We start from the raw sequence: 23,423 nt of genomic DNA, 5'->3' as shown, positions 1-23,423 counted from the left end.
CAGTGGATTGCAATGCAATGCCTCGCCGCAAGGACTTTAATGCACGTGCTTACTCGGCCGCTGGTCACGTGTCTGATAATGGATTTAGCTTGAAGGGGCGTCATTCTGATAAAAAGAAATTACAAGCAGCCTTACATCCACGCGCTTAAGGACTGTGATGTAATGTCCGAGATGTGTTTATAACCAGGATCTTTCATATCTTAATGCGAAGCATTTCTTAGCGAACTTCGGCGAGTTTAACCCTATCTGCCTATCTATTTATTTAGCTGCCTACGACTTTTAGCTATTCTGGCCGTTTGTATGACGGGATATATACCACATTTAGTATGACATAACATGACTCTATGACAGGCATAACTAACTAGTCATTTCATGAAAATCATGACATGTATGCCACGAATGTCGTGATTTACATGTCTTGGTCTTGCTGTTACTGCGGTCGTTTCGTCCACATGTAATATAGCAAAACTGGTATGGCACGACATGACTGCATGGCGAACATAATTTACAGGCCCTCATGTGGAAATCGTCGCATGCGTGTCTTGTAAGAACATGACTGCGAGCCACGCTCATGATGCACTCGCGGTCTTTTCGCTAGCTTCTCATACACCAAATTTGCTATTACGTGACGTGCATGGACGACGAAGGTAAACGACACGTGCAATCATAATAATCAGGATATGCCTGTTATGTAAAACATGACGACATGCTACGTTCAAAGCGTGGTCGTGGCCGTTTCGCTAGCTTCACATATACCAAATTTGGTGTTACGTGAAGTGAATAGACGACGAAGGTAAATGGCACGTCCAAACAAGATAATCACGACATGCGTGTCATGTAAAACATCACTGCATGCTACACTCATAGCGTGCTCGTGGCCGTTTCGTCAGCTTCAGATATACCAAATTTGACATTGCGAGACGTGAATGGACGATGAACAAAAATGCCAGGCGCGAACATGATAATCATGACGCGGAAGTCATATACGGCATCATTTACCTCCACCTCGTAAAGTTGTGCTGATTTTAAAGTGACATATCAACCTTCCTCATTCGTGCTTCGCATATCATTGATTTCCAGTGCACGTGGTTGGTTGTTCCTCAGAGTCTTGGCGCAAACCACCACGGAAGGATCTGCCAATTTTTCATAACTTCGTTTTTCATTTCTACTGTTTCGTATATATGCAGTGCCTCTTACCGCTATATATGAGGCGTAACGTATATGAGGCGTTCGATTATCAATCGAATTGGCAGTTTTTGTTTTTCATTCTGGCAAGTTCGAGTGATTGAATGATTTTTAGAAAGTCAGATCATTTGCATAACCACTTCATGTATACAATCTACAGCATTCTTGTGGGTTGTGGAGGCCATAAAAACAGCGCATGGGAAGGCGTGATCGGTAAGCGATAGCCGTTTTTTTTACCGATTCGTTCATCGTCTTTATTCTGATGGGATTCAACTCTTCGTATTCCTAACTAAAGAAGTAGCTCATATCTAAACTGTTCATTTTCGTCCTGCGCATATTGCGTCCTGCGCAATATTCGCTAGTCGATTGACTATGTTTGCAAGTATGAACGCAGCCACCAGTTCAAGATAGATGGGCGTTCAGCAAGGGCTTTAGCTTTGGCCGGGTGGTTGAATCGTTTCGTGAGACAAAAAAACGGACCAAAATTTTGGGGTTCACGTATCCCAAAATAAGACTATCGTCTTGAATATTATTTGGAGTGTAATGTCTCAAAATCGTGATATGATTATGAGAAATGCTGTTAGTGGAGGGCTCTGGAAATTTTGACCATAACTTTCCTTAAAATGAGCACTGACATTGTGCAGTATACGGGCCTCTGCAATTTCGGCCCCACCGAAATGCGACCGCCGCGATCGAATCCACGGTGACCTTTGGGTCCACGGCCGAGCACCCTAACGACGGAGCCACCGTGGTAGGCAGAAGAGTATTCGAGCATTTTCCTATTCAATGAGGCATCGTATGTTTATTGCATGGAAAGGACACTGGGCTTGTTATTTCCTTCACATCACGATTAGGGCAACCATGTTGTCCGTTTTCGGCTGAGACATTAGGCCATGTCAAACGGAAGACTCTTGTTTTTTTTTGCAAGACAAATATATATGACAAATATGTATATATGACAAATATGTTATATATATATTTTGCATATTTGTCAGTCATCTGCATACGATAGATAACTCAGCCATCTGAACACATGCAGTATCATCTGCATACACTCTAAGTTTAATTTGAGTGCTACCGATAATTTTCACTTCGTCATTTATAAAAATAAACAAAGGCGGTCCAATTACCGATCCTTGAGGCACACCTGATGCGATCTGTACGTAAGACGACTTCGCGTGGTTAAACGTTACAAGTTTCGAGCGCGACCACATCTGCTATCCAATAAACCAGCATGTTGTTGCCAAAAAATTGTGAAGAAGCTAAAATTTCGGCATGGAAAACTACGGGACAGGCCTTAGAATAGTCAATAAATACGGCATCAATCTGTCTTCGGTCGCTTTAACAAGAAGCAATGTCGTGTGTGAATTCAAGCAACTGTGGAGCAGTGGAATGCACAGCACGAAAGCCGTGCTGTGAACGGTAAAGTTTATTGTGTGCGTTTAGGTGCTCTAAAACGTATTTGTCAGTGACACGTTCCAAAAGTTTGGAGCTGGTAAAAAGCACAGATATTGGCCTATAATTTGATATTTGCTTGTTTCCGGACTCAAATGCGGGCACAAAGTTTGCTAGTTTCCATAGCTGGGGTTATTTCAGAAATTATTGATTTTTTTCAAATATTATAAAGTAAGATAATTAGCACACCATTCTATGAATAGCACTAAATCTATGAAATTGGCGTTATTCCTCTACGAGTATATGACGCAGTTTCGTAGGAAGAACATTCTGTGGCAAAAAAAAATTCTCGGATGCGGTTACATAGACGAGTTTATGTATAAGGAGTATACGGGCGCCCATACCTCGGGCTGTTCAACGAGTCTTTTCTTATTCTCGTATCTCGTGCCTTCAATCTACAAGGTCGTGAAACGTGGAATACATCCACGCAGCCGTTTTCATGAGCACACGTCCACCGTAGAACTGTTTGCAGTGTGTTCAAGATGCAAAACGGTAAAGTTAGCATCCTATATATAGTAAGGCGGCAACAAAACCAACCCGCGATATAGACGATAACAGACAGATCTTAAACTTGCATATTCTGTGGACTTAAAATTTCCCGTTTAAAATGCCCCGCACCGCCGCGGTGGTCTAGTGGCTAAGGTACTCGGCTGCTGACCCGCAGGGCGCGGGTTCGAATCCCGGCTGCGGCGGCTGCATTTCCGATGGAGGCGGAAATGTTGTAGGCCCGTGTGCTCAGATTTGGGTGCACGTTAAAGAACCCCAGGTGGTCTAAATTTCCGGAGCCCTCCACTACGGCGTCTCTCATAATCATATAGTGGTTTTGGGACGTTAAACCCCAAATATCAAAATGCCCCGCAAACAACCTCTGAAATCACACGTGTGAAGAACGAACGCATTATTTTTTCCCGCGTTTCCCACTCTTTCCGCGCAATTTGTGATTGATTGACTTATTGATTGATTGACATGTGGGGTTTAACGTCCCAAAACCACCATATGATTATCAGAGACGCCGTAGTGGAGGGGCTCCAGAAATTTCGACCACCTGGGGTTCTTTAACGTGCAGCCAAATCTGAGCACATGGGCCTACAACATTTCCACCTCCATCGGAAATGCAGCCGCCGCAGCCGGGCCGGGATTCGATCCCGTGATTCGCGGGTCAGCACCTTAGCCACTAGACCACCGCGGCGGGGCGCTGCGCAATATGTGACGCCAACGGTTTGTTCACCTGGCGTCAGGATGAAGTGGGCTTTCGATTGGTCGGTATACGAGACATGTCTGTTGTGAATCGTCGCCTACCTTTCGTTGTCACGCTGTTGCGTGCCCGTTCCACATATAACGGGCCCTTTCCTGACTTCTTCGCTCCAGCCTCATGTTGTCGTCAACATGATCGCAGTTACCACTTGGCGAGTTGAGCGCTCTGTCTCGTCTCTTCTCCTGTCCCCTCCTGCCGTGTCGTTTGCGCTGGTAAGCACCCTTTATAATGTTTTCCACTGTCTCTTGAGTCACATTTCCTCGCACGACTGTCACGTGCGAAAAACTGATCTCACTTAGTTTTTGTAGGTTCGTGACTGCGCAAGCGGAGGTACCAGCGTGTAGTCGAAAAGCGCGAAATCCCGACTGGCCCAGGGCTTATTTCGGACACTAGAAGTGTTTTATGAACAAGCGAGTGGTGAGCACGAGATATCATTTGTAGTAAGGGTAGTGAAGGCGATAAATAAAACTAACGTCTTCCTTGTAAACTGGGTGTGCCATGAAAGACTTCGCCACGTGACGCTACAATTCTGGGTCGGTTGTGGGTCCGGATGTAAACCTTCACCAACTCATTCAGCTATCGCATTGGTATGACTGACTCATCCAAGAATGACAAGTGCAACTGTGAAGAAACTTGACTGTCGTCCTGTGCCAGCGTCCTGACTTCGAACAAGATTGATAGACTCTCCGGTGTACCTTGAGGAGAGTGGATGATCGTCCCTTTACTAAGGAGAAGATCTTGGGTACATGGTCTTCAAGTACATCAGCCCAGAAAGCCACACGAACTCTACAATTCTGCCAGGCAACATCACTGAGCAATCCCCTGTGAAACCCTGTAGTATGTGGTGGAAGCGGTGGTGGTGGTGGTAGTAATTAGAAAAGGAGAAAGGCATCTAATTTCTGCAGCCCGGTCGGGAGATGGCACAATGCCTGTATGTGCAATGTGCATCTCTCTCTCTCTCTCTCTCTCTCTCTCTCTCTCTCTCTCTCTCTCTCTCTCTCTCTCTCTCTCTTTCTCTATCTGTCTGTCTATCTATCTATCTATCTATCTATCTATCTATCTATCTATCTATCTATCTATCTATCTATCTGTCTGTCTGTCTGTCTGTCTGTCTGTCTGTCTGTCTGTCTGTCTGTCTGTCTGTCTGTCTGTCTGTCTGTCTGTCTGTCTGTCTGTCTGTCTGTCTGTCTGTCGATCGATCCCTCTTGCCCTGCTGCGGTGGTCTAGTGGCTAAGGTACTCGGCTGCTGACCCGCAGGTCGCGGGCTCGAATCCCGGCTGCGGCGGCTGCATTTCCGATGGAGGCGGAAATGTTGTAGGCCCGAGTGCTCAAACTTGGGTGCACGTTAAAGAACCCCAGGTGGTCGAAATTTCCGGAGCCCTCCACTACACTCTTAAAAAAAAGTTCGTAAAAACCTAGTAACTGGAAGGAAAATGTTAGTAACAGCCACTGTTACTAACTCTCTGAGACAGTTACTAACCTTTTACAAACTTGAAAGCAACAGGCGTGTTGTTACTACCCAAACCGCCTAGTTACTAACTCGAGTTAGTAACAAAAAGCTACCTTGCTTATAACCCTTCACAGTGCTGCAAAAACACGCATTCACTCACTGAGTGAAAGATTTTAATAAATTTTGCCATTTATCCCCTCGTACCTTCTCAAACCCTTCCCGTATATTCACTTTTTTTTATCATAGGTTGAATGCATATAATTTATACGGCCAACATTTTTAGAGGAATTGATATTTGAGTCTAACTGCATGTCACCCGAAATTTTATGCTGTCGTGTTTATCTTTGTTCCTCTGGATACGACGCTCTTCTTCGGACCATGGGCCCCTGGGTTTGAACCCCACTATGCCCAGAAATTTGTTTTTTTTTTTCTTTTGAGCCAAAATAGCCTTAGATGATTTATCGAACTGAAAAGTTACCGTCAGCGTCCCGCGGCGTCGGGCAAAGCACAAGTGAAGCGAGAAATTATGTCGTGATGACGTCACTATTGATGTTACGTCATAAATCGCCAAAATATGTGACGCCGTTATGCCGTTATCACGTCCCGTTACAAAATAACGTCATCACACGACATTGTAGCTTGGTCAAAGGTAGATCTATCACGGATGATGTGCAAAACCATGCACGTTAGGTGCAGAAGCTTTCGGAGGGATCAATACGACGACGGAGATGAACAAGATGATGGCTTTCGTCTTCGACTCGTCTTACGTGAAAGCACATGAGACCCTATGAGTTTTTTTTTCTTCTTCTTCTCTGCATTTATCCACTTTTCTTTCCTCCAACACCTTGCTAGGGAACGCATGGTGGTGTATACGTCATTGCTAGGCGAGTTTATGCTGCAAACACTGCCTGCGCTGAACTCGCTACTGCGCCCTGTGCACATTTTCTCGTCCTTCGTTTAGTAAGGCGTTGTTTCACCATAATGAGCTTAATGAGGAGCCCGTGAATTACAAAAAAAATTGTGACGTGTTCACTTTCGCGCCACGATGTGTTTCACGAAGTGAAACAATGAAATCGTTTCGATTGATAAGTTGCTCTCTGAGAACCTTAATGTCGTAATTTCACTATTAAGAGTCTACTAAAAGAGAAAATTTTGATCACTGTTCCATTTTTAAATTTTGCGCCGCAAAGTCCACGTATATATTTTGTACTTTCGCGTGAATGATAAACGATATTCTCTTAAACTTGGTAAGTAATACCGATGGCCCCCTCAGTGGAGAATGTACTTCATTTTCACTGATTACGAACTACATAGGACTTCGTAGACGCGATCAAACTCTATCACGTCAAGGCGTTTGGTTCGGGAACTTCAGGTGTTTTCTCTTCGCACTTCCTTTTTGCGGGTCTTCTCGTGGCAAGCGCGCCGATTTTGGAAATTCACTAATGAGATAAAATTGTTGTTATCCTTAATGGCCCTTTAACGTATAAGCTATATGCTTCGTTCACGGCGGCTCATAACAGCGATAGGCAGGCGCAGCGGTTATCACTTTTGCTCTCGCAACCACCAGGTGCGTCGTCGCAGAGCCACAGCCATCGTCGCAGAGCGGCCGCGGTGGCAGAACGTTCGGTCAAATACAGGGGTCGTTTGCGCGCGGAACATTAGGGAGCACTGTATTCAAGGTGCGTAAGCGGGCACGCCACTTAAACTTTTTTCTTATTTCGCGGGCATCTGCAATAATCAGAGAACAGCAATACTTCAAGCACAATAAGTTAGAAACAGTCAAATGGGATGTTTCACAAACCGATCAACTACATCTTATTTAAAACTTTTTCGGCCAGCTTCATTGCCTCAAAAGCTGATACATAATTCTTGCCTAATTAATCAGTGTTAAATGAAGCAACGAAATAGCGCAATATTCTCCATGCAATAACCACAAGCATTATTTTGGTTGTATTGTGATAGTCTGTATGCAATTTTTTGTTACTTTTTCTGGCTAAATTTAGCTTGGGCATGTATGCAATTATGAAACTGCATTCACTGTGCATCTTATATTTCTGCTTCAAGTTCTGAAATAACAGTTGACTAGTATTGCAGTCCTCACTTAAAGCAAGTTTACTTTACATTAGTTTTGTTGTAGCTGGCATGACACTTTATGAAAACGTTCATGTCCACAATGTGATATAATGCTTCTTGAAATTTTCTATGAGAGGACTACAAAATGTTTATAGATAGAAATAATGAACGTGGTGAACTGATTATGAATGTACAACATTAAACCCTGGCACTCATATCAAAATGTCTTCTGCCTAAATTTTTCCTCCAGTTGGATATGTATCAAACTGTGGCAAGTAATGTGTAGGTAGTATATAACAAATAAACATGATTTTAAATTAATAAGTTTATTGTCATTGCAAGCATTTTGCGTACAGTGAGGAAGGAAGGAAGCAACCAAAGGTAGAAGGCAGGGAGGTTAACCAGAAAGACATCAGGTAAGCTACCTTACACTGGGGAATTAGGGAAGGGGACAAGAAAGATGAGAAAGAGAGAAGAAAAAGAAAAAGGAAAAGACAGACAGTCAATTCACTGTGGCGTGTAGAACTCTACCGCAAGTCAGAGGCATTCACACAAACTCGTAGTCCTCAAAAAACATAAGAGGGCTTTCACTGTCTTGTGGGCTGTCGAGGGATGTGGACGGTGCTGTATTAGCACCTGCACAGAAAGAGGCCGATCATTCAGTCGCCGCAATGCGTTGGCAAGTACTTGTCTCTCTGAGGTCAATCGAGAACAGCAGGTGTTCAATATTTTCATCAGTGTTGCAAACATCGCATGCTGCACTATCAGTCATTCCGATTAACGTGGTACAAGCTTTCGTGAAAGCAAGTCCCAGTCAAAAACGATAGAGAAGCGAAGTGTCACGTCGATGTAGGCCGGGTGCAGGTCAGAGTTGTAGTGAAGGGTCATGTTCATGTAGTCTGGTACGTCGTATGCTTGGTGTGTTCCACTCAGTCAATGTGAGACTGCGAGCCAGTTGGCGAATTTGCCTCGCAGCGTCCGCTCTTGAAAGCGGAATCAAAACACTGTTTACTTCCTGATCTGATGTGTGAGCAGCATGATCTGCAGAATCATTTCCATTGCTGCCACAATGCCCAGGTAACCACTGAAAGTCGATGTCGTGGCCTTTTTGTATTAAGAGGTGCTGAAGTTTCACGGTTCGATAAGTCAACTGCCCGTGGCATCCGCGTCGGTGAACTGATGGCACGCACTGTAACGCTGGTTTTGAGTCAGAAAACACGGCCCATTTACTTGGTCTTTCTTCAAAATTGACGAGTTCTAGTGCACTGCGCAAAGCCTCGAGTTCTGCCGCCGTGAACATCGTCGCATGCGAAGTCTTAAAACGCAGAGTTACCTCTTGTAATGGTATAACCACTGCTCCACATGAACTAGACGATGTAGACGTGCCATCTCTGTAGATGTGCACGTGGTTACTGCAGGTCTGGTCCAGTACTAATAGACTCAGTTGTTTTAGGGCATGTGTCGGTAGGTCAGATTTTCTCCGCATTCCTGGGCTCATTAAGTAAACTCGTGGCCGACTCAAGCCCCAAGGAGGAAGCAGTGGCTTTGATGCAGGTGCATACGCCTCAGTAAATGATGAGCATTGCTTGCAGACAGTGGCACCGTATGTCGTGCGGGGCCTTTCAGCAGCGAGGCTCCCCGGGTGGTGGGAAGGGGTCCTGGTATAATGCCTGTGGTGCATACGCGTTGTCTCGGTAATATTATGTGTCTTGATTTAGTGATCTCGGGCAATGACAATGGTTTCAGCTGTTGAAACACTGCAGGGTAATCCAAGGCATATCTTGAGTGCTTGGGCTTGAATGCTCTGAATTTTATGCAGGTTAGTCTTGCCTGTGTTAGATATTGTAATTAAACTCTACCATAAGAATCCGATAAACTGCACCCTGTACAGTTGTAGCATGGACGGTACGGGCACTCCCCATTTCTCTTCTGCAAGGAATTTGAACATGTGAATGTTGCGATCAACTGCTTCTTCACATAGTTCGCGTTCGGAGTCCACAACAGGTTTCTGTCTATTATGACTCCTAAGAATCTGTGGCTTCTGCTGAACGATATGTGTTCTCCGTTAATCGAGATGCTGTAAGCAGGCATCGGTTTCCGCGTGAATGCTACCACTGCACATTTTCCGCAGGACACCTCGAGACCTTGTTTACGAACGTAGCATGACGTCGTTGTGGCAGTTTTCTGAAGGCAGTCTCGAAGCTGTAGCCTTGTCACACCTGATGAAGTCAGCGTAGATAGAAAATTCTTCAGTGGTTGGTAGGTGCTCGACTAGTCCACTGAGGGTTATATTGCGAAGTGTAAGGCTTAGCACTCCTCCTTGAGGGACTCCTCGGCTACTGCAATACTCAGGTGTTGGGCCATTCACCATCGTCACGTAGAATGATCTCAGCTGTAAGTAGCTGTACACCCACACATATACCTTTCCACCAAGACCTACTGTTTCCAAAGCACTAAGGATGGCTTCATGGGCGACATTGTCTTAAGCTCCCTTAACGTCTAGAAACAGGGCAGCACACAGTTTCTTAGAGGCTTTCTGGTGTTCAACATATGTCACCAGATTAACAACATTGTCAATTGATGAATGGCCGTGCCTGAATCCAGTCATGGATACTAGATAAATTTCATAGTGCTCTAAATACCACTTCATTTGTGTTAAAGTAATTCTTTCCACTGTTGTTCCCACACAACTGATAAGCACAATATGACGGTATGAGGCAATATCCACGAGATTCACCAGCTTTGAGAAGCGGAATGAGGCGACTTGACTTCCATGCTTGGTAAACCATACCAGTCTGCCAGGAGTCATCGTATAGGCATAAGAGTGCCTTCCGAGATTCGTCTCCAAGGTTACAAAGGGTACACAATGCAGTCAGGTCCGGGTGCTGAAGAACGTCTGCACAGTGCCAGTGCCACTTCTACCTCATCCATAGAAAGTGGGCATTCTATGCGGGGATCACGTGAGAGAAGCGGGTTGTCGAGTATTGCTATTCTTGTTTTCATGAAATTGGACTTGACGGCGATTCTTCGACAGAAGGATTCTGCGAGGTCAATCTATCTACATTGTAGGTGAAGTGCCAGAGATGTGAATGGGTCTCGCTGACCAAAGGTTGTGCTAAGAGCCCGGACAGTTCTCCATATCAGAAATAGGGGCTTTTCACGGATCCGACGACTCGCAGAAGGATGCCCAACGTCACCAAGCCAGTTTATTCATGTGCCGTCGTATTTTCTTTTGAGTGCATCTAGTTAGCCTACGATAGAGGCGAAAATGCTGTAGGCCCGTGTGCTCAGATTTGCGTGCACCTTAAAGAACCCCAGGTGGTCAAAATTTCTAGAGTCCTCCACTACCGCGTCTCTCATAATCATATGGTGGTTTTGGGTCGTTAAACGCCACATATATATCAAATCGTCTAGCCAGCCTCTAATCATCCATGCACTTTGTCCGTATGTATCTACGTTCTGCACGACGATGTATTGCATGTAGTTTCTCAAGCTTTTGAGCTTGCATACGATGAGTGTTGCGAGTTCAACCAGTCAGCATTACTTCAGGCCTTAACACAAGTCGAGAATCAAAGTAGAGGTCGAGAATCTGTGATGATGCAAGGTTTGTCGGTTTGACAAGTTTCTGTTCTGATGTTTTCTCGACGACATAGCACCAACGATGTCTGTCAAACATTGTATTCCCGAGCACATTCACAAGACAAAACACATCTCCACAATATATGTACAGCTCTGAGATCTGTCCAAAACTAGGTAGTATGGCTTTCTGCAGAATGACCACATCTTTGACTTTGTACGTTATCTGATCGACAGTCACAGAATTAACTTTCCACACAGGAACGCCGGGTGAGAAAACTTCAGCCATGCAAGGGGGCAAATCTTTCTCTTTTAAAGGCCTGGCTTTAGTTGTCTGAATAGAGTTGTGAAACTCTGAATTACAGAGTTCATAGCTCTGTAATAACTGGTGTCGCCCCGCAATTGTCTTACAAATATTCCTGAAATTTTGGTTACGCACAGCAATGGATTTGAGATACTGATGTTTGGCCTCATAGCGCATACACCAGTATTGCTTCAGTGGGCCAAGTTCATTGATTAGTCTTGGATAATGCACCAGGAAATGAAGTTTCGGAATTACGTGGCCAGGGTACAGAATCTCAAAAGAAGATGAAAAGTAACGAATGTCATCCTGCAGACATGCAAGGTGGTCATGTGGAAGGCTGTCAGCAAATATGAGGTCAACAATCCTTTTGAAAAGCAAGTACACTTCCCAGTGCTCGTTGAGTTCCGGAACAATGTCTCCAATCATAAGGGACAAAAACCTAAACAGGCACCACTTCTGCGATGCAGTGCCCTTATATGGAGTTTTCGAAGTAAGAAAGTGTTTTTCGACAGCTTGTGGTTTGTTTTTCTTGTCATGTGCACCAAAACTGAATGCTGTGATGCAATCTAGGTCTGAATATCTAATAACATTGGTACTGATGAGGCCTTGCAAAACATGCTTTAAAACGTGAGGTATGCTTCCCTCAAGCACATCGTGCATCAGGTCCGGCGGTAGCTGCAGTGTTGCATCAAAGTACCAAATGTTTAAAAGGGGCGATTCACCTTTCACACCATAAAGTGCAGTGCTTAGTGGCTGGTTCACCCTAGCACCTTCAATGTGAGTTTCATGCAAACTCTTGTTTCGAATTCGCACATCCATTTCATGGAATACAGAGCTAAAAGTTGCATATGGTGCAGTGCAAAACCTGCACGGGCGCCCTCTGTTAAAACAACAGGTAAATCCACCCAGCCTATTCATAGAAAGGTTGTCGCCACTAAATGCAACGAGAATTGCTCTGACTTTAGCAGTAGCTGAATTTATGTGCACTGTAAAGCCGGTTGCTTCCAATCTCACAATGTCTGAAACAACAGGTTCCAAGATTGCCTTCATGCCATGCTTGTCAACAAGCCTGTATGGCGCAACAAGAGCTACATGTATGGAGCGTAGCTGTGACCTGTGACGAGCATGTAGGTTGAGCACACTAAAGTACACAACAATTACTTTATGAATGCCTCGTTTTGACCCCAAGGGGTTCACAATCTCGAGCTCATCGCTGTAAAGAACAAGAAACAGAGTGTATTGTGCCCCGTTCTCCAGAAGTGCCGACAGTTTTTCCTTGAAGAATACACCATCAAAAAAACTTCGGAGAACTGGTGATGGCTGCCCAATTGTGAAGCTTTGGTCTAAACGTTCACGAAAAGTCTCGGACAACATCAGGTTTTGGAGGACACGAGGTATAGGCACATACTGAAATGTCTCGCCAACAGCAAGAATGTGCTCCTCGGGTTTGACATAAGGAAGATGTTCCTTTGCGAAATTTTCCCGGAGTGACTTCGTGCTGGCACTTTGGAACACATCTTCCAGAAAGTCACAAGCAAGCAACTTTTGCACATCTTCTCCAGCAGAATCTAAGGGGATGTTTTGTTGTATTTGAGAAGCAAATGCCTTCATTATGTCAAAAAAGGTGTCCTTGAAATCGGCAAAAATGCTCTCTGTTATAGAGTGCGGCAGCTTGTGCACTTCAGCTACGCGAAAAAAAAGTAAACACATCTGCTTCTTGACTTTTAGTGTGAAGTCGTGAATAGAGCTAGAAGAACCGTGTGCAGTCACAGTGCAGGTACTTTCTTGTCCGTTGCTCGTATCTTCGGCAAATGAGCTCGAAGAAGGCAATTCTGCGTCGTCGAAAGCAGTGACATCTGTTGTAGCATCCAGCCGCGGTGTAACACTTCCTGCAGCGTTCCCCTGTTGAGGCTCGTCGAGCTCCACGTAGCTTCTATGGCAGCGGTAAATGTGTCTCCGGTACGATTCGAACTCGTGATATGTCTTTGCACACCCTTGCACACCACACATGACAGAAAAATCCGTATCGTGGCGATGATCTCTGATGTGCCATATGACCTTGCAAAACTTTGCCGACGAAAACGGGCACCGTGGGCACGTATGCATGGCGTGAATTTGTTTCACTCACACAAACTACGGCGATTCATTCCCGCAGAACAATCTGCGCGCACTGGGCCCGAAACTAGAGGAGCACAGCACAATAAAACGTCAGCCACGGCAACTAGCTTGAGCATACCATCACAGCAACAGCAACATTCCAAGACAAATACGATGATGAAGGAGATCGGCTCTACTAAGGAATTACTAAAAAATATGTGCTAATTTTATGTTGCGCTGCCTTCATTTCTTTTAAAGGCACATGCAGTTGGCGTAACTAAACTCTTCAACGTCAGAAATATCTTTTTATTATCAAATAAAAAAAAACTGCAGGTAGCGCGCACTACTACCTCTGAAGCCTTTCTAGAACTAGAGTAAAGAGGTAAAAGAACGAGGTGTTTATTTCTCCATCGCTGTGTGCCACTGTAGTACAAGCCAAGACAAGCACGTAAGCCGTTCGCCTCTTTCGCGCCTTGCTGAACTTGCCGTAGGACTGCTTCTCCGTTTGTGTGCTTTTTTCTTTTTGCTGCCGTGAAAATGTCGACACCGATTCAATGCTTGGTGTCATGGAAGGAGCGCAAGAAGATTATCTCCATTAACGGACACACCATGGAAGATGTCTTGGCTGCCGTGAAGGCTACAGATTTTGGAGATGTCGCGTCAACCGGCAGAATAGAGGTACGTTCTGGAAGTGCCTTTTGTTTTCTTCGCTCATACATTGCTCATACATGGCATTGCTGAGTAACCCAGGGGACCCATCTGCAATAGCGCGCGAATAGGAGAACAATACATGGCATTGCTGAGTAACCCAGGGGACCCATCTGCAATAGCGCGCGAATAGGAGAACAAAGAAGGAAAGTGTGTCCCAACTTGGGAGGCAGTCTTTTTTTTTTACTTGAGGAGCTGCAATATTTTTGTCGTATATAGTGTACCTTTGTTAAGCACTTAATGAAAGCATAAATGTGGCGGTCGTGTTTCAGCACCGGTGCTCGTTCACGCAAGTAATTAGCACTGGCCTTATGTGCGTAAAGATAAACACCAAGGTAAAATACATAGTGTGTCACGTGTGATGTGTCAATTCGAAGGAAGTGGTGACGTAAACCAAATGAAAAAAATCGGATGCCTTTATTTGAATAGAACCTAAGTGTTTCATTTGTGTGAGCACCAGAAGCCACTCCAACAGTTCAGTCAGGGATAGTAGGTTGTGGTATGCTGGCCTTGTCAGTGCACAAATGGCTAAAGGGATTTGGATGAACCAATGCCACCAAGAAACGTGATAATGGGAAGCATGAATGTAGGGTGTAGTTGTAGCTTCTGTATTAGCTGCTGTGGCCACACTGTTACTGTGCACTTAATAAAGTGCTAAGCCCCTGGCTGTATTTACTTCCACTAAAATGACGTCCCTTTTCCGTTTTGTAATGCAGCTGTAACGACAAGAAATAATGCCAGCCTTTTTGCTACTATGTTATCTATGTTACATTGGAGAAAGGGTCACTTTTGGCACAGTGAAAAATGCCAAAATGTTACTGTTACTGCGAAATGTTATGATGAATACCTTGCAACACTAGAGAATGCAAAGCATAAAATAAACTGAAATTTCATTGAATATAATAGGCTGCTCACAAGAAATGATCCTGCAGAGTATCAGCCATGCTTGCATCAAAGTAGTTATTGGCAGTAAAATCATAAGACGAAGAAAAGAAAACATGAGGACGAGTGCTGACAACGTATGGCAAAATTGCTGCTCCCGACACAAGTGTTTAATTAATTTGCATCTTCTCGAAGCCACCTATTCATTCACCACTCAGCCTGTCCCACATACATTTTGCCCACGGTGCAAGAATACTTCAGGTGAACGAACGTTGCGAAGCGAGCGCTTGGCGGGGAGGTACCGATTATGTTCTCGTTTGCGGCATGCCGATAGATGGCTCGACAGACTGAGGACCATGGCGGGCTGTTGGCAAAATCCGCAAAGCACATCCAGCACGTGGGCGGTGGGTCCCAATCTGAGAAAACTGGCCTATCGCACGATATCAACCACGCGACACCCATAGAGCGGCACCACTGAAAAGGGGGGTGATAAGGGAACGGGGTTGATGGCGGCGCGAAGTTGTTGTGGCGACAATAAATGAGCGCCGTTACTTTCTTACGTCACGGGGTTTTCCTACACCCAGATGGGGGGGGGGGGGAGAGAAGCCGGGGCAAAATTTGTAGCGCCATCTCTCGGGCCTCTTGCGAACCAGAACATTATCAGGCAGCGAATAGTCCCGGCGTTCACTCACCTAGAATATTCTTGCACCGTGATCTTGCCGCATCAGCATTGAATTTCTTAGATGCTGCCTGTAGCACACATGGTCTTTTTCTTGAAACAAGTGGCACTGCCTCTTACCTTTTGTTCAGGAAGTGATGTATAACCAGCTTCAAGGGTGCTGAAAAACACCATGTGAGCACTAGTGTGTCCAGCTGTCATTTTTATTTGATGCGACACACTATGGAAAGAAGGAATGACAGTAGTATTACTAATTCTGCATCATGCTCATGCACCACCATCAGTAGAACTTCAAGCAGCGACACGAGCAGATGACATGCAAAACCAGCAGTAATTAGTCTCAATTTAGCTTGGAAAGCTGGGCCACACCCTGTGTGTGCAGGAACGAAATACTGCATTCCACATGGCAGATGGTTCACTAGCTCCTTTTGCTCTCAAAAGGGCAACAAGCTCTATGAGAGGGTGAATACTCCTAGCTAACACAGCTGGTGAAGAAGTGCATAACAAGGTCAAGAAATCTTATGCTACTTTTTGACAAAAGATCATTTGTTAGTGTGAACAAATTCCGAGCGATTTCGAATGTTCTGATGATGCTTTGTGCTTCTTAATGCTTCCCCATTGTAGACGTAAATATCGCTAGAAGATCGACCACATTCCGAACATGTGAACCACTTATAAACCAACCGATTCTCCAGAAAGTCACCGAGAACTGGTGCCGAGCCTGAGTCAATACATGTGTTTTTGGCACATTATAGGCACTGCCAGCTGTATAGGAAAAGCACAGATGGAAATCAAGCAACTGGAAACAAGCAATGAAACTCCAGCCTTCCATGCTGGCCTCCTCGTGCGCCCCTCGCATTTCTTCATCTTTCAATGTTTCTCTGTCTCCTCTTCACAAACATTGCACTTGTCGTTCCTGAAAGCCTCATTCATAGCAGAGCCTGTTGCTCTTTGAGTTCACTTATTTGAAGAAGAAAAAAAGTATCGAACTGTCCATCATTCAAAATTCATTATACCACACTCGCACACACAAGACGCAGCCCTGCTTTTCGAGACTGACTACTGCTGGTTTTCTGCATCATCTGCTCATGTCGTACTGAAGTTCATCTGACAAGCTGCAGTCAGTCCCGACATCCATAGGGTGTAGTGTCGAATCAAGGAGGCTGGCAGACGTGCTACTGCTCACATGTGCTCTCAGTGCCCACGAAACAGGTGGTACGTGTTGCCTAGTGAACAAAAAGAGAAGAGGATGTGCTGCTTGTTCCAAAAACACACAAAGTCTGCCACATGCATCGTCTATAAAATTCGATGTTCATAATGAATTACATACAGCGCGATATGGACTTTTTTATGCAAAACCAACTAGCCCAAAGCTTCACTCGATGTTCATGCAGCAAGATGTATGTGGGATTTGCTATTCAGTTGACATTCAGCGCCTATCCTCATGTTTTTTTTTTTTTTCTTCGTCCTGTGTTTGCGCTGTTAATTTATCTGATACAGTTGATATTCAGCGTCTATCCTCATGTTTTCTTTCTTCGTCCTGTGGTTGCGCTGTTAATTTATCTCGTACACGCGCCAACTAGCCTGTCTTTTGCCACTTGAAAGTAAAACTGGTATGTGTAAATAAACATGACAGGGACATGGAAAGAATGAACAAGAACAGTTTGCCACTTGTTCACTTCATGCATACAAATTGCACCTGTGTGGCTAGCATAGTAATGTCTTTGAAATAATACTGACAGCTGAAAGTTTTATTATTTGTTGCCCACGGTAATTGTGTTTGTATAAGCATTAAATTTCTTTCAGGTTTACAATGCACAATTTGAAGCTTATGTCGACCCTCCAGGGAACCATGTCTTTTGTGATGGGAGCAAAATTAGAATAATCACTGATGAGGCCATGCCTCATGCTTGCAGGTGAGTAGCTCAACTTCGAATTGTTGCACCAAACTGAAAGCCTGCTGATTTTTATCCTGTTTTCAGCACAAATGAACTGCTTGTGGTTTCTCCCGAGTTGGAGCCATCAACTACTCAACCTTTTCACGGAAGTGATTATAGACTGCCACCCCTTCCCTTAGACCTAAAAGTTGCCATTGGCAATACAGAACTCGGAAAAGTTTCGAGTCGGACAAAATCAAGGATTGTGTCTTGGTTAAGCCACCATTTGATGAACTTCACTGTGTAAGTGCCTCCGTACTCTCCTGTATATTATTGAATACCGGCTGAACATTTGTTGCTTTCATAGATACCCAGGAAGGCGGCTCTATGAGGCTGCTTCAAAGGCACTCGTTGTTGAATACCCTGTCCTTAGAGACACAATTGGTACTGGTTGGGTAAGTGAAATTTTTTACGATTTGGACATATCGCAATATCCACAGAAAATGTTTGGCAGATTATGATAATGCTATCAGTTGGAAAGAAAAAGGGACTGGAAAAGAAAACGGTGAAACATATAAGATTGTTTGAATAACTATATTCTTTGCATTCTCGAGACATCATATCGGACCGGCACGGTGATATTAAAATTGTATATTGTGTGTGCTGCATGCTAATTAGTAACAATCTGGTGTCACGCGGAATGCACTATTTTACGTGCAATTTTCGAACCTGGCTTGTGGCATGTTTTGTCACTTCTAGAACTAAGGAGTAGCTGGTGCCTCATTTGTGCACCAACATCTGCTTTCATGGCAATAAAAAAAAAAAGCAAAATGTATGTGAATGGGAAAACTAGGAATAAAGAACGAAAACAAACATTTGAGAGCTACAAGGCTAAACATAGAATGTAGCACAAGCAAGTAACAAGTCCTTTTATCTGAGGGCGGAGGGGGGGTGAAGGAGCACAAGTGCACATTAGAATCGGGGTTTGCACTATTTTTTTTTTTTCATGTAAATGTTGTGTGCGTTGGAGTTGGGTAAGTCGGTAAGCTAATGTATGGGTCATTGTATGGGTCATTCAACGCCAACTTGTACGAGCCTTGGCGCTCAACCATCTGCGATATCAACAATGGACCATCCATATAAAGCAAGAAGTGGCCCGCCGAAATATTTTTGGGTGAAAAAAGGTCCTCAGGATCAATAAACAAAGTTCTTCACTGACTGACTGGGAGCAGCAAGCCACACATGAAGTTTTTTCGGAAAGCTTGAAACTTTAGCTTGTAACACGCGTAGTGAAAAAATCTGGTCTTTCCAAATTAAGTTAGGACAAAATTTTTCCTATAGAATGATGGTAGGCTTTTTACTAAAAATAGGTTTAACAAACTTTTATGTTTGCATGGGTTTTTATGTTACCTTAAATATGGACACAATTTTTAATGTTTGGGATTTTTTTACAAACAGACTACATTTAGTGATATGCAATATTTTGTATTGTTTGAGTGTCAGAAACTTTTACTGTCACACAAAAAATAGTTTGAGACACATATACTGTCAAATGGCTTGCAAAGCTGGCGACAAAGTTGCATAAAAGGTAATTTTTGCTCTAGTTTAGTCGTAAATTTTACACTGAGGTTGTTCTAGTAAAATTATGCTAAATAGCATATTTACTAGCAACATCAATTATCTATTCGTGGAGACAGTTTTATCAAATTACTTTTTGTTTTAAGAAAGTTAAATATTTGTGAAGTGTACTACTGGTTCTTGCACGTGTTCTGTCATCGAAGAAATGCGTCTAGCAGTAAGTAAAACATACGTTGGCTCAAGTTCTGCAGCGGAACATCTAGACTACATAATCGCATAATCATCGTTGCATTGTTGTCTGTGCTTACTGTAATGTTTTATATTGAGTATTAGCCTTGGTCAGTGAGAAATGCGAGCCCTACTGGAGTGTGTTTAACCTCGTACGGCTTCCATTGATGGCCCGCATTGTCTGATTACATAAGGGGTAATTAACACTCATGTGTGTGATACTTTGTTACCTACACATTTAATTAAATGTGGGAAAAGAAAAAGATATTTGTTGCTTGAATATACCAGATAAGTTGCACTTATGAACACACACAATCCTATACAAGTGATGATGTTTGACCAGTGCCATAGGTTGGTGCAAAATTATGTGTCCTTGATATAGCAACATATATTTTTATGAACCGTAGTGTTCTTCCCACTTTTAAGTGTGAAGAACACTCTATTGTTGTGGTTGCAGATTGCAGCTTCATTTGCATCGGATGAAGGATCCTGCAGATGCTTAAAAGTTTTTTTTATAACTTGACACATGCCTAAATTAGGCTCAGGGCTCTTTAACGAGATATCATGCTTGCGATAGTTCTGCTTGCGAATGTTTCTGCTTGCGAATGTATCATGCTTGCGAATGTTTGCGATAGTTCTAGGAGCACCTGACAGCAGGCCTGCTGTGGCGAAGCATGAAGATACAGACGTGCGAGAGATAATTGAAGCTGATGCTATCTTTCGCAAAGGTGACACGTGCGTAAGTGCACCGTCAGTTGACCTGTTAGATCGGGAAAGTGGCTAGTGGATAGACTGGTGGCACCACTGTGCACGGATATATAGCTTGGCGTTTCCTGAAAATAAAAATTGTTGAAGCTAGCGCATTGTGTTGTCCACTCCCTCATGTCCCTGTCTCTTAGCGCTCAATATGTCGTCAAGTTCTATTTACCAGCAAGCCCAAAAAATGGCACTATCAAAATACAATACGCTTTGAAATATTTTAGATCACGTGCACACAAAATTTAAAAATGAAATTTTGAACTCAATTTTCTCCTCTATCAATACACCTATGATGGTGAAATAAATTACGCTATAGAACTCTGAGCACAATTTATCAATCTTAACAAATTCATTGTTTCTCTTTTGTGTCCCTTTAATGTGTTGCACCTAACATCATGTTTCTTTTTATCTCAAATATTTGTTTATGTAGCATGAACTTCAATGAGACCACTACGTAATCTCTATGTAAATAGTCTTCCAAAGTCCAATATGCTTATTTGCAGGACTCTTGGAAAGTATCCATCCAGTATAAATTCGGGTACATGCGAAGAACTCTCAGTACTCTGCCTGCTGTGCAGGAAGCCAAGGAGGTCTATGGAAAACGGAAACCTCAAGATAGTGCCATTGCTGCACAAACTAAACGGCAACGCCGCGTGGTAGCAATTTCTGTTTTTAAGTTCATTTCAATGTTTTACAAGTAACATTTGCATGGGGCTTAGCTCGCTAATAACAGTCTACGGCTTCATCATCGCTTGAGTAAGTGAAATGTTTTGGCACTAAAACGGCACTCCGCATGAGCTGTCTTTTTCTGCTTCAACAAGCCCCATTTTAAAAAAAATAAAAAATGTGGGGGGGGGGTTAATGACATAACTAGGTAGCAGCATGTTGCCTTAATTCCAGGAAGACTATGGTTGCCTTATACAAGTGTTCGTTCTACTTTTTTTTTTTACCCTGTTAGACAACAAGCATCCCATATGATGACCACGATGAAGGTGTTTTAGTGGGACACTTGGAATTCATGTCCAAAGAGATGTCGAAGCGTGCTCCGGACCTCCAGAAATTGAGCGAATCGATGAAGCAGACACGCTCTTCTAGGAGGTCGTGGATGAAAGATACAGTGCCTACAACAGCTGAGATACTTGAAAAGTATCCCGCTTTAGGAAATGTTGAGATGGTCAGTATCATGTGAATGCAGCATCTGCATTGCATGCTTTCACTTACGATATTTACCAGCTGTCTTTTTGAAACTTGAATAGGTTTTCAAAAGTAGCTTGTGAACAGGTTAGTGGGTCTTTAGCTGTACTACATTGAAGCAGGCATTGCTTGCACAACAGTGCTATGGTCAAGTTTTTAAGGAATTATTCATTCATTCTTTACTGACTTAAAGCCTCATTTTTATGTTAAATGCATGCAGGGAAGCAAGAGGCTGTCTGCTTAGCTATTTCGAGCATATTTCTGCTTCCCAGACCACTGGCTCCAAATCTGTTTTAAAATTTAAGTATGTTCACACTCTAACAAAGTTTACCAAAAAGCGTCCCGTGGATGGTTCGATACGATCATTATACAGTCCCAAATCCTTGACTACCAGGCTTATGAAAGCAGTAGAATACTAGCACGAAAACACATGGAGAAAAGAGTGGACGACACACTGCACTTCTCGCAACATAGTTTATTGCTGCAGCTGTAACATGCGCTTAAATACATGTAGGTGCAACTCCTCAAGTATATAATTAAAATTATGTTACACACCTTCGTGTTTTTTTAATTAGGTGTATGTTACGGCTGCAGCAATAAACTATGTTGTAACAAGTGCAGTGTGCCGTTCACTCTTCTTCTGTCCATGTGTTCTCGCGCTAGTATTCTACTGTCATGAATATCCAACAAGCCTAAGCCGCTACCAGTGTTATGAAAGCACTTGACACTAACTCCTGGCTTTTTTATTTATTTTTTGTTTGTTTGACAAAGCATTTTTAATTGATTTCATTTCAGTGGGCAAACACTGGCCGACATGTAAAATAATAACATGTTTATGCCACCATTCCACAATAGCAATAGCAAAACAGATTGCAGTAAATGACTTGTGCATTGAGACAACTTTGTCTGCTTAGTTTTATATATTTGCTTTTGCATTTATTTTTCTTTTTTTACTCATGATGGCTGTCAGCTACAACAGAAATTTTCGAGAATGTCTTATGATGTTGCCAAAAAAAAAATAATTTTGGGTAGCAGATGGCACATAGTGTTGATAATTTGAATCATCATCATCAGCCTGATTACGTCCACTGCAGGACAAAGGCCTGCAGTGGAGTCAATATTTGAGTCAATTTTTTTTTTCGTGCTCAAATTCAGACAAATCTGAAAATGCATCAAGGTATATTGGGCATTGTCCATTCGCATTCACTCTGACGTAAGCACTGAAATGATGCCATAAACTGCATTTGAATCATTTTTTTTTAGGTTAGTATCATTCTGACAACAACTACACCTGCAGAAGCAAATAAACTTGTTTTTGATAAAATAAGCCACTTCGCGATATAAAAATTTTTTAATGTGTTCAGCCAAAAAAAATTGGGACCTGCTCTGTAAATATCTAGATACACCCATGTGTGTTTTTGTTTTCTCTACGACGAATTGACTGCCAAGTGTCTTTTTGACCTTCATTTCATTTATATGTTAGCTGGAAACTTGTTGCCCAGATTTGTAATTGCAAATTAATTTAAATATACTTCTATGATTATAGCTTCATGAAGAATTTACAGCAATAACAAGCATCCAGATGGAAAAAAAGCTGTTGGAATTTTTCAACAACTTTGGACCCAGGATTCTGGAGCTACTGAAAACTCGCCATTCAACAAAGGACCTGGTGAAGGAGCTCGAGAAGGAGCTTGAAAAACTGGAAGGCAATAGCCGTAAATGTAAGTATGTAAAGTATGTTCAGTCATTCTAGGTTCTCTTTGTATTACTGTTGTGATATTGCTGTGTGATTGTGATATTATTGCTGTGATATTGCAATAACAATCCTTTTCCAGATCGATTTGCAGTTGCCTTAATAGAACTCCTCCCACTGCTGCTATACGGCGTCTCCCATAATCATATGGCGGTATTGGGTCGTTAAACTCCACATATCAATCAAATCATCAATAAGATGAGGCTCACAGCAGGTACATGGTGATACCATGGCTTTTTGTGAAATCGCGAACCTTTTCTTAGCCACCAAAAGTATGAGATCCCATACGAATGTCATAAAAGGAGCTCTGTCCCATAAGCTGCTGCATCCGTAAATCCTTTTAGAAACAACGCTGTGCTGTTTTAGGAGT

General features: G+C 43.1%; 1 protein-coding gene across 1 annotated transcript; it reads left to right on the top strand.

The window, feature by feature from the left end:
* Positions 1 to 5,286: 5,286 nt before the first annotated feature.
* LOC119176036 (uncharacterized) lies at positions 5,287 to 23,236 on the top strand. The gene is made up of 7 exons (XM_075871917.1): positions 5,287 to 14,073; positions 17,471 to 17,580; positions 17,647 to 17,844; positions 17,909 to 17,996; positions 21,065 to 21,280; positions 22,847 to 23,021; positions 23,136 to 23,236. Exons 1-7 carry the CDS (start codon positions 13,933 to 13,935, stop codon positions 23,219 to 23,221), a joined length of 1,014 nt encoding a protein of 337 aa, XP_075728032.1. The 5' UTR covers positions 5,287 to 13,932; the 3' UTR covers positions 23,222 to 23,236.
* Positions 23,237 to 23,423: the final 187 nt, after the last annotated feature.

Source organism: Rhipicephalus microplus, chromosome 8 (assembly GCF_043290135.1).
Source record: "Rhipicephalus microplus isolate Deutch F79 chromosome 8, USDA_Rmic, whole genome shotgun sequence".
Taxonomy (NCBI): Eukaryota; Metazoa; Arthropoda; class Arachnida; order Ixodida; family Ixodidae; genus Rhipicephalus; species Rhipicephalus microplus.
This window is presented reverse-complemented; position numbering and strand designations above follow the sequence as displayed.

Bases quoted from the DNA above. Each gene is read 5' to 3' on its own strand.
- LOC119176036 (XM_075871917.1), top strand. From the start codon at position 13,933: ATGTCGACACCGATTCAATGCTTGGTGTCATGGAAGGAGCGCAAGAAG. The intron at 14,074-17,470 runs GTACGTTCTGGA...AATTTCTTTCAG, and splicing joins CGTCAACCGGCAGAATAGAG to GTTTACAATGCACAATTTGA. The intron at 21,281-22,846 runs GTCAGTATCATG...CTATGATTATAG, and splicing joins CTTTAGGAAATGTTGAGATG to CTTCATGAAGAATTTACAGC.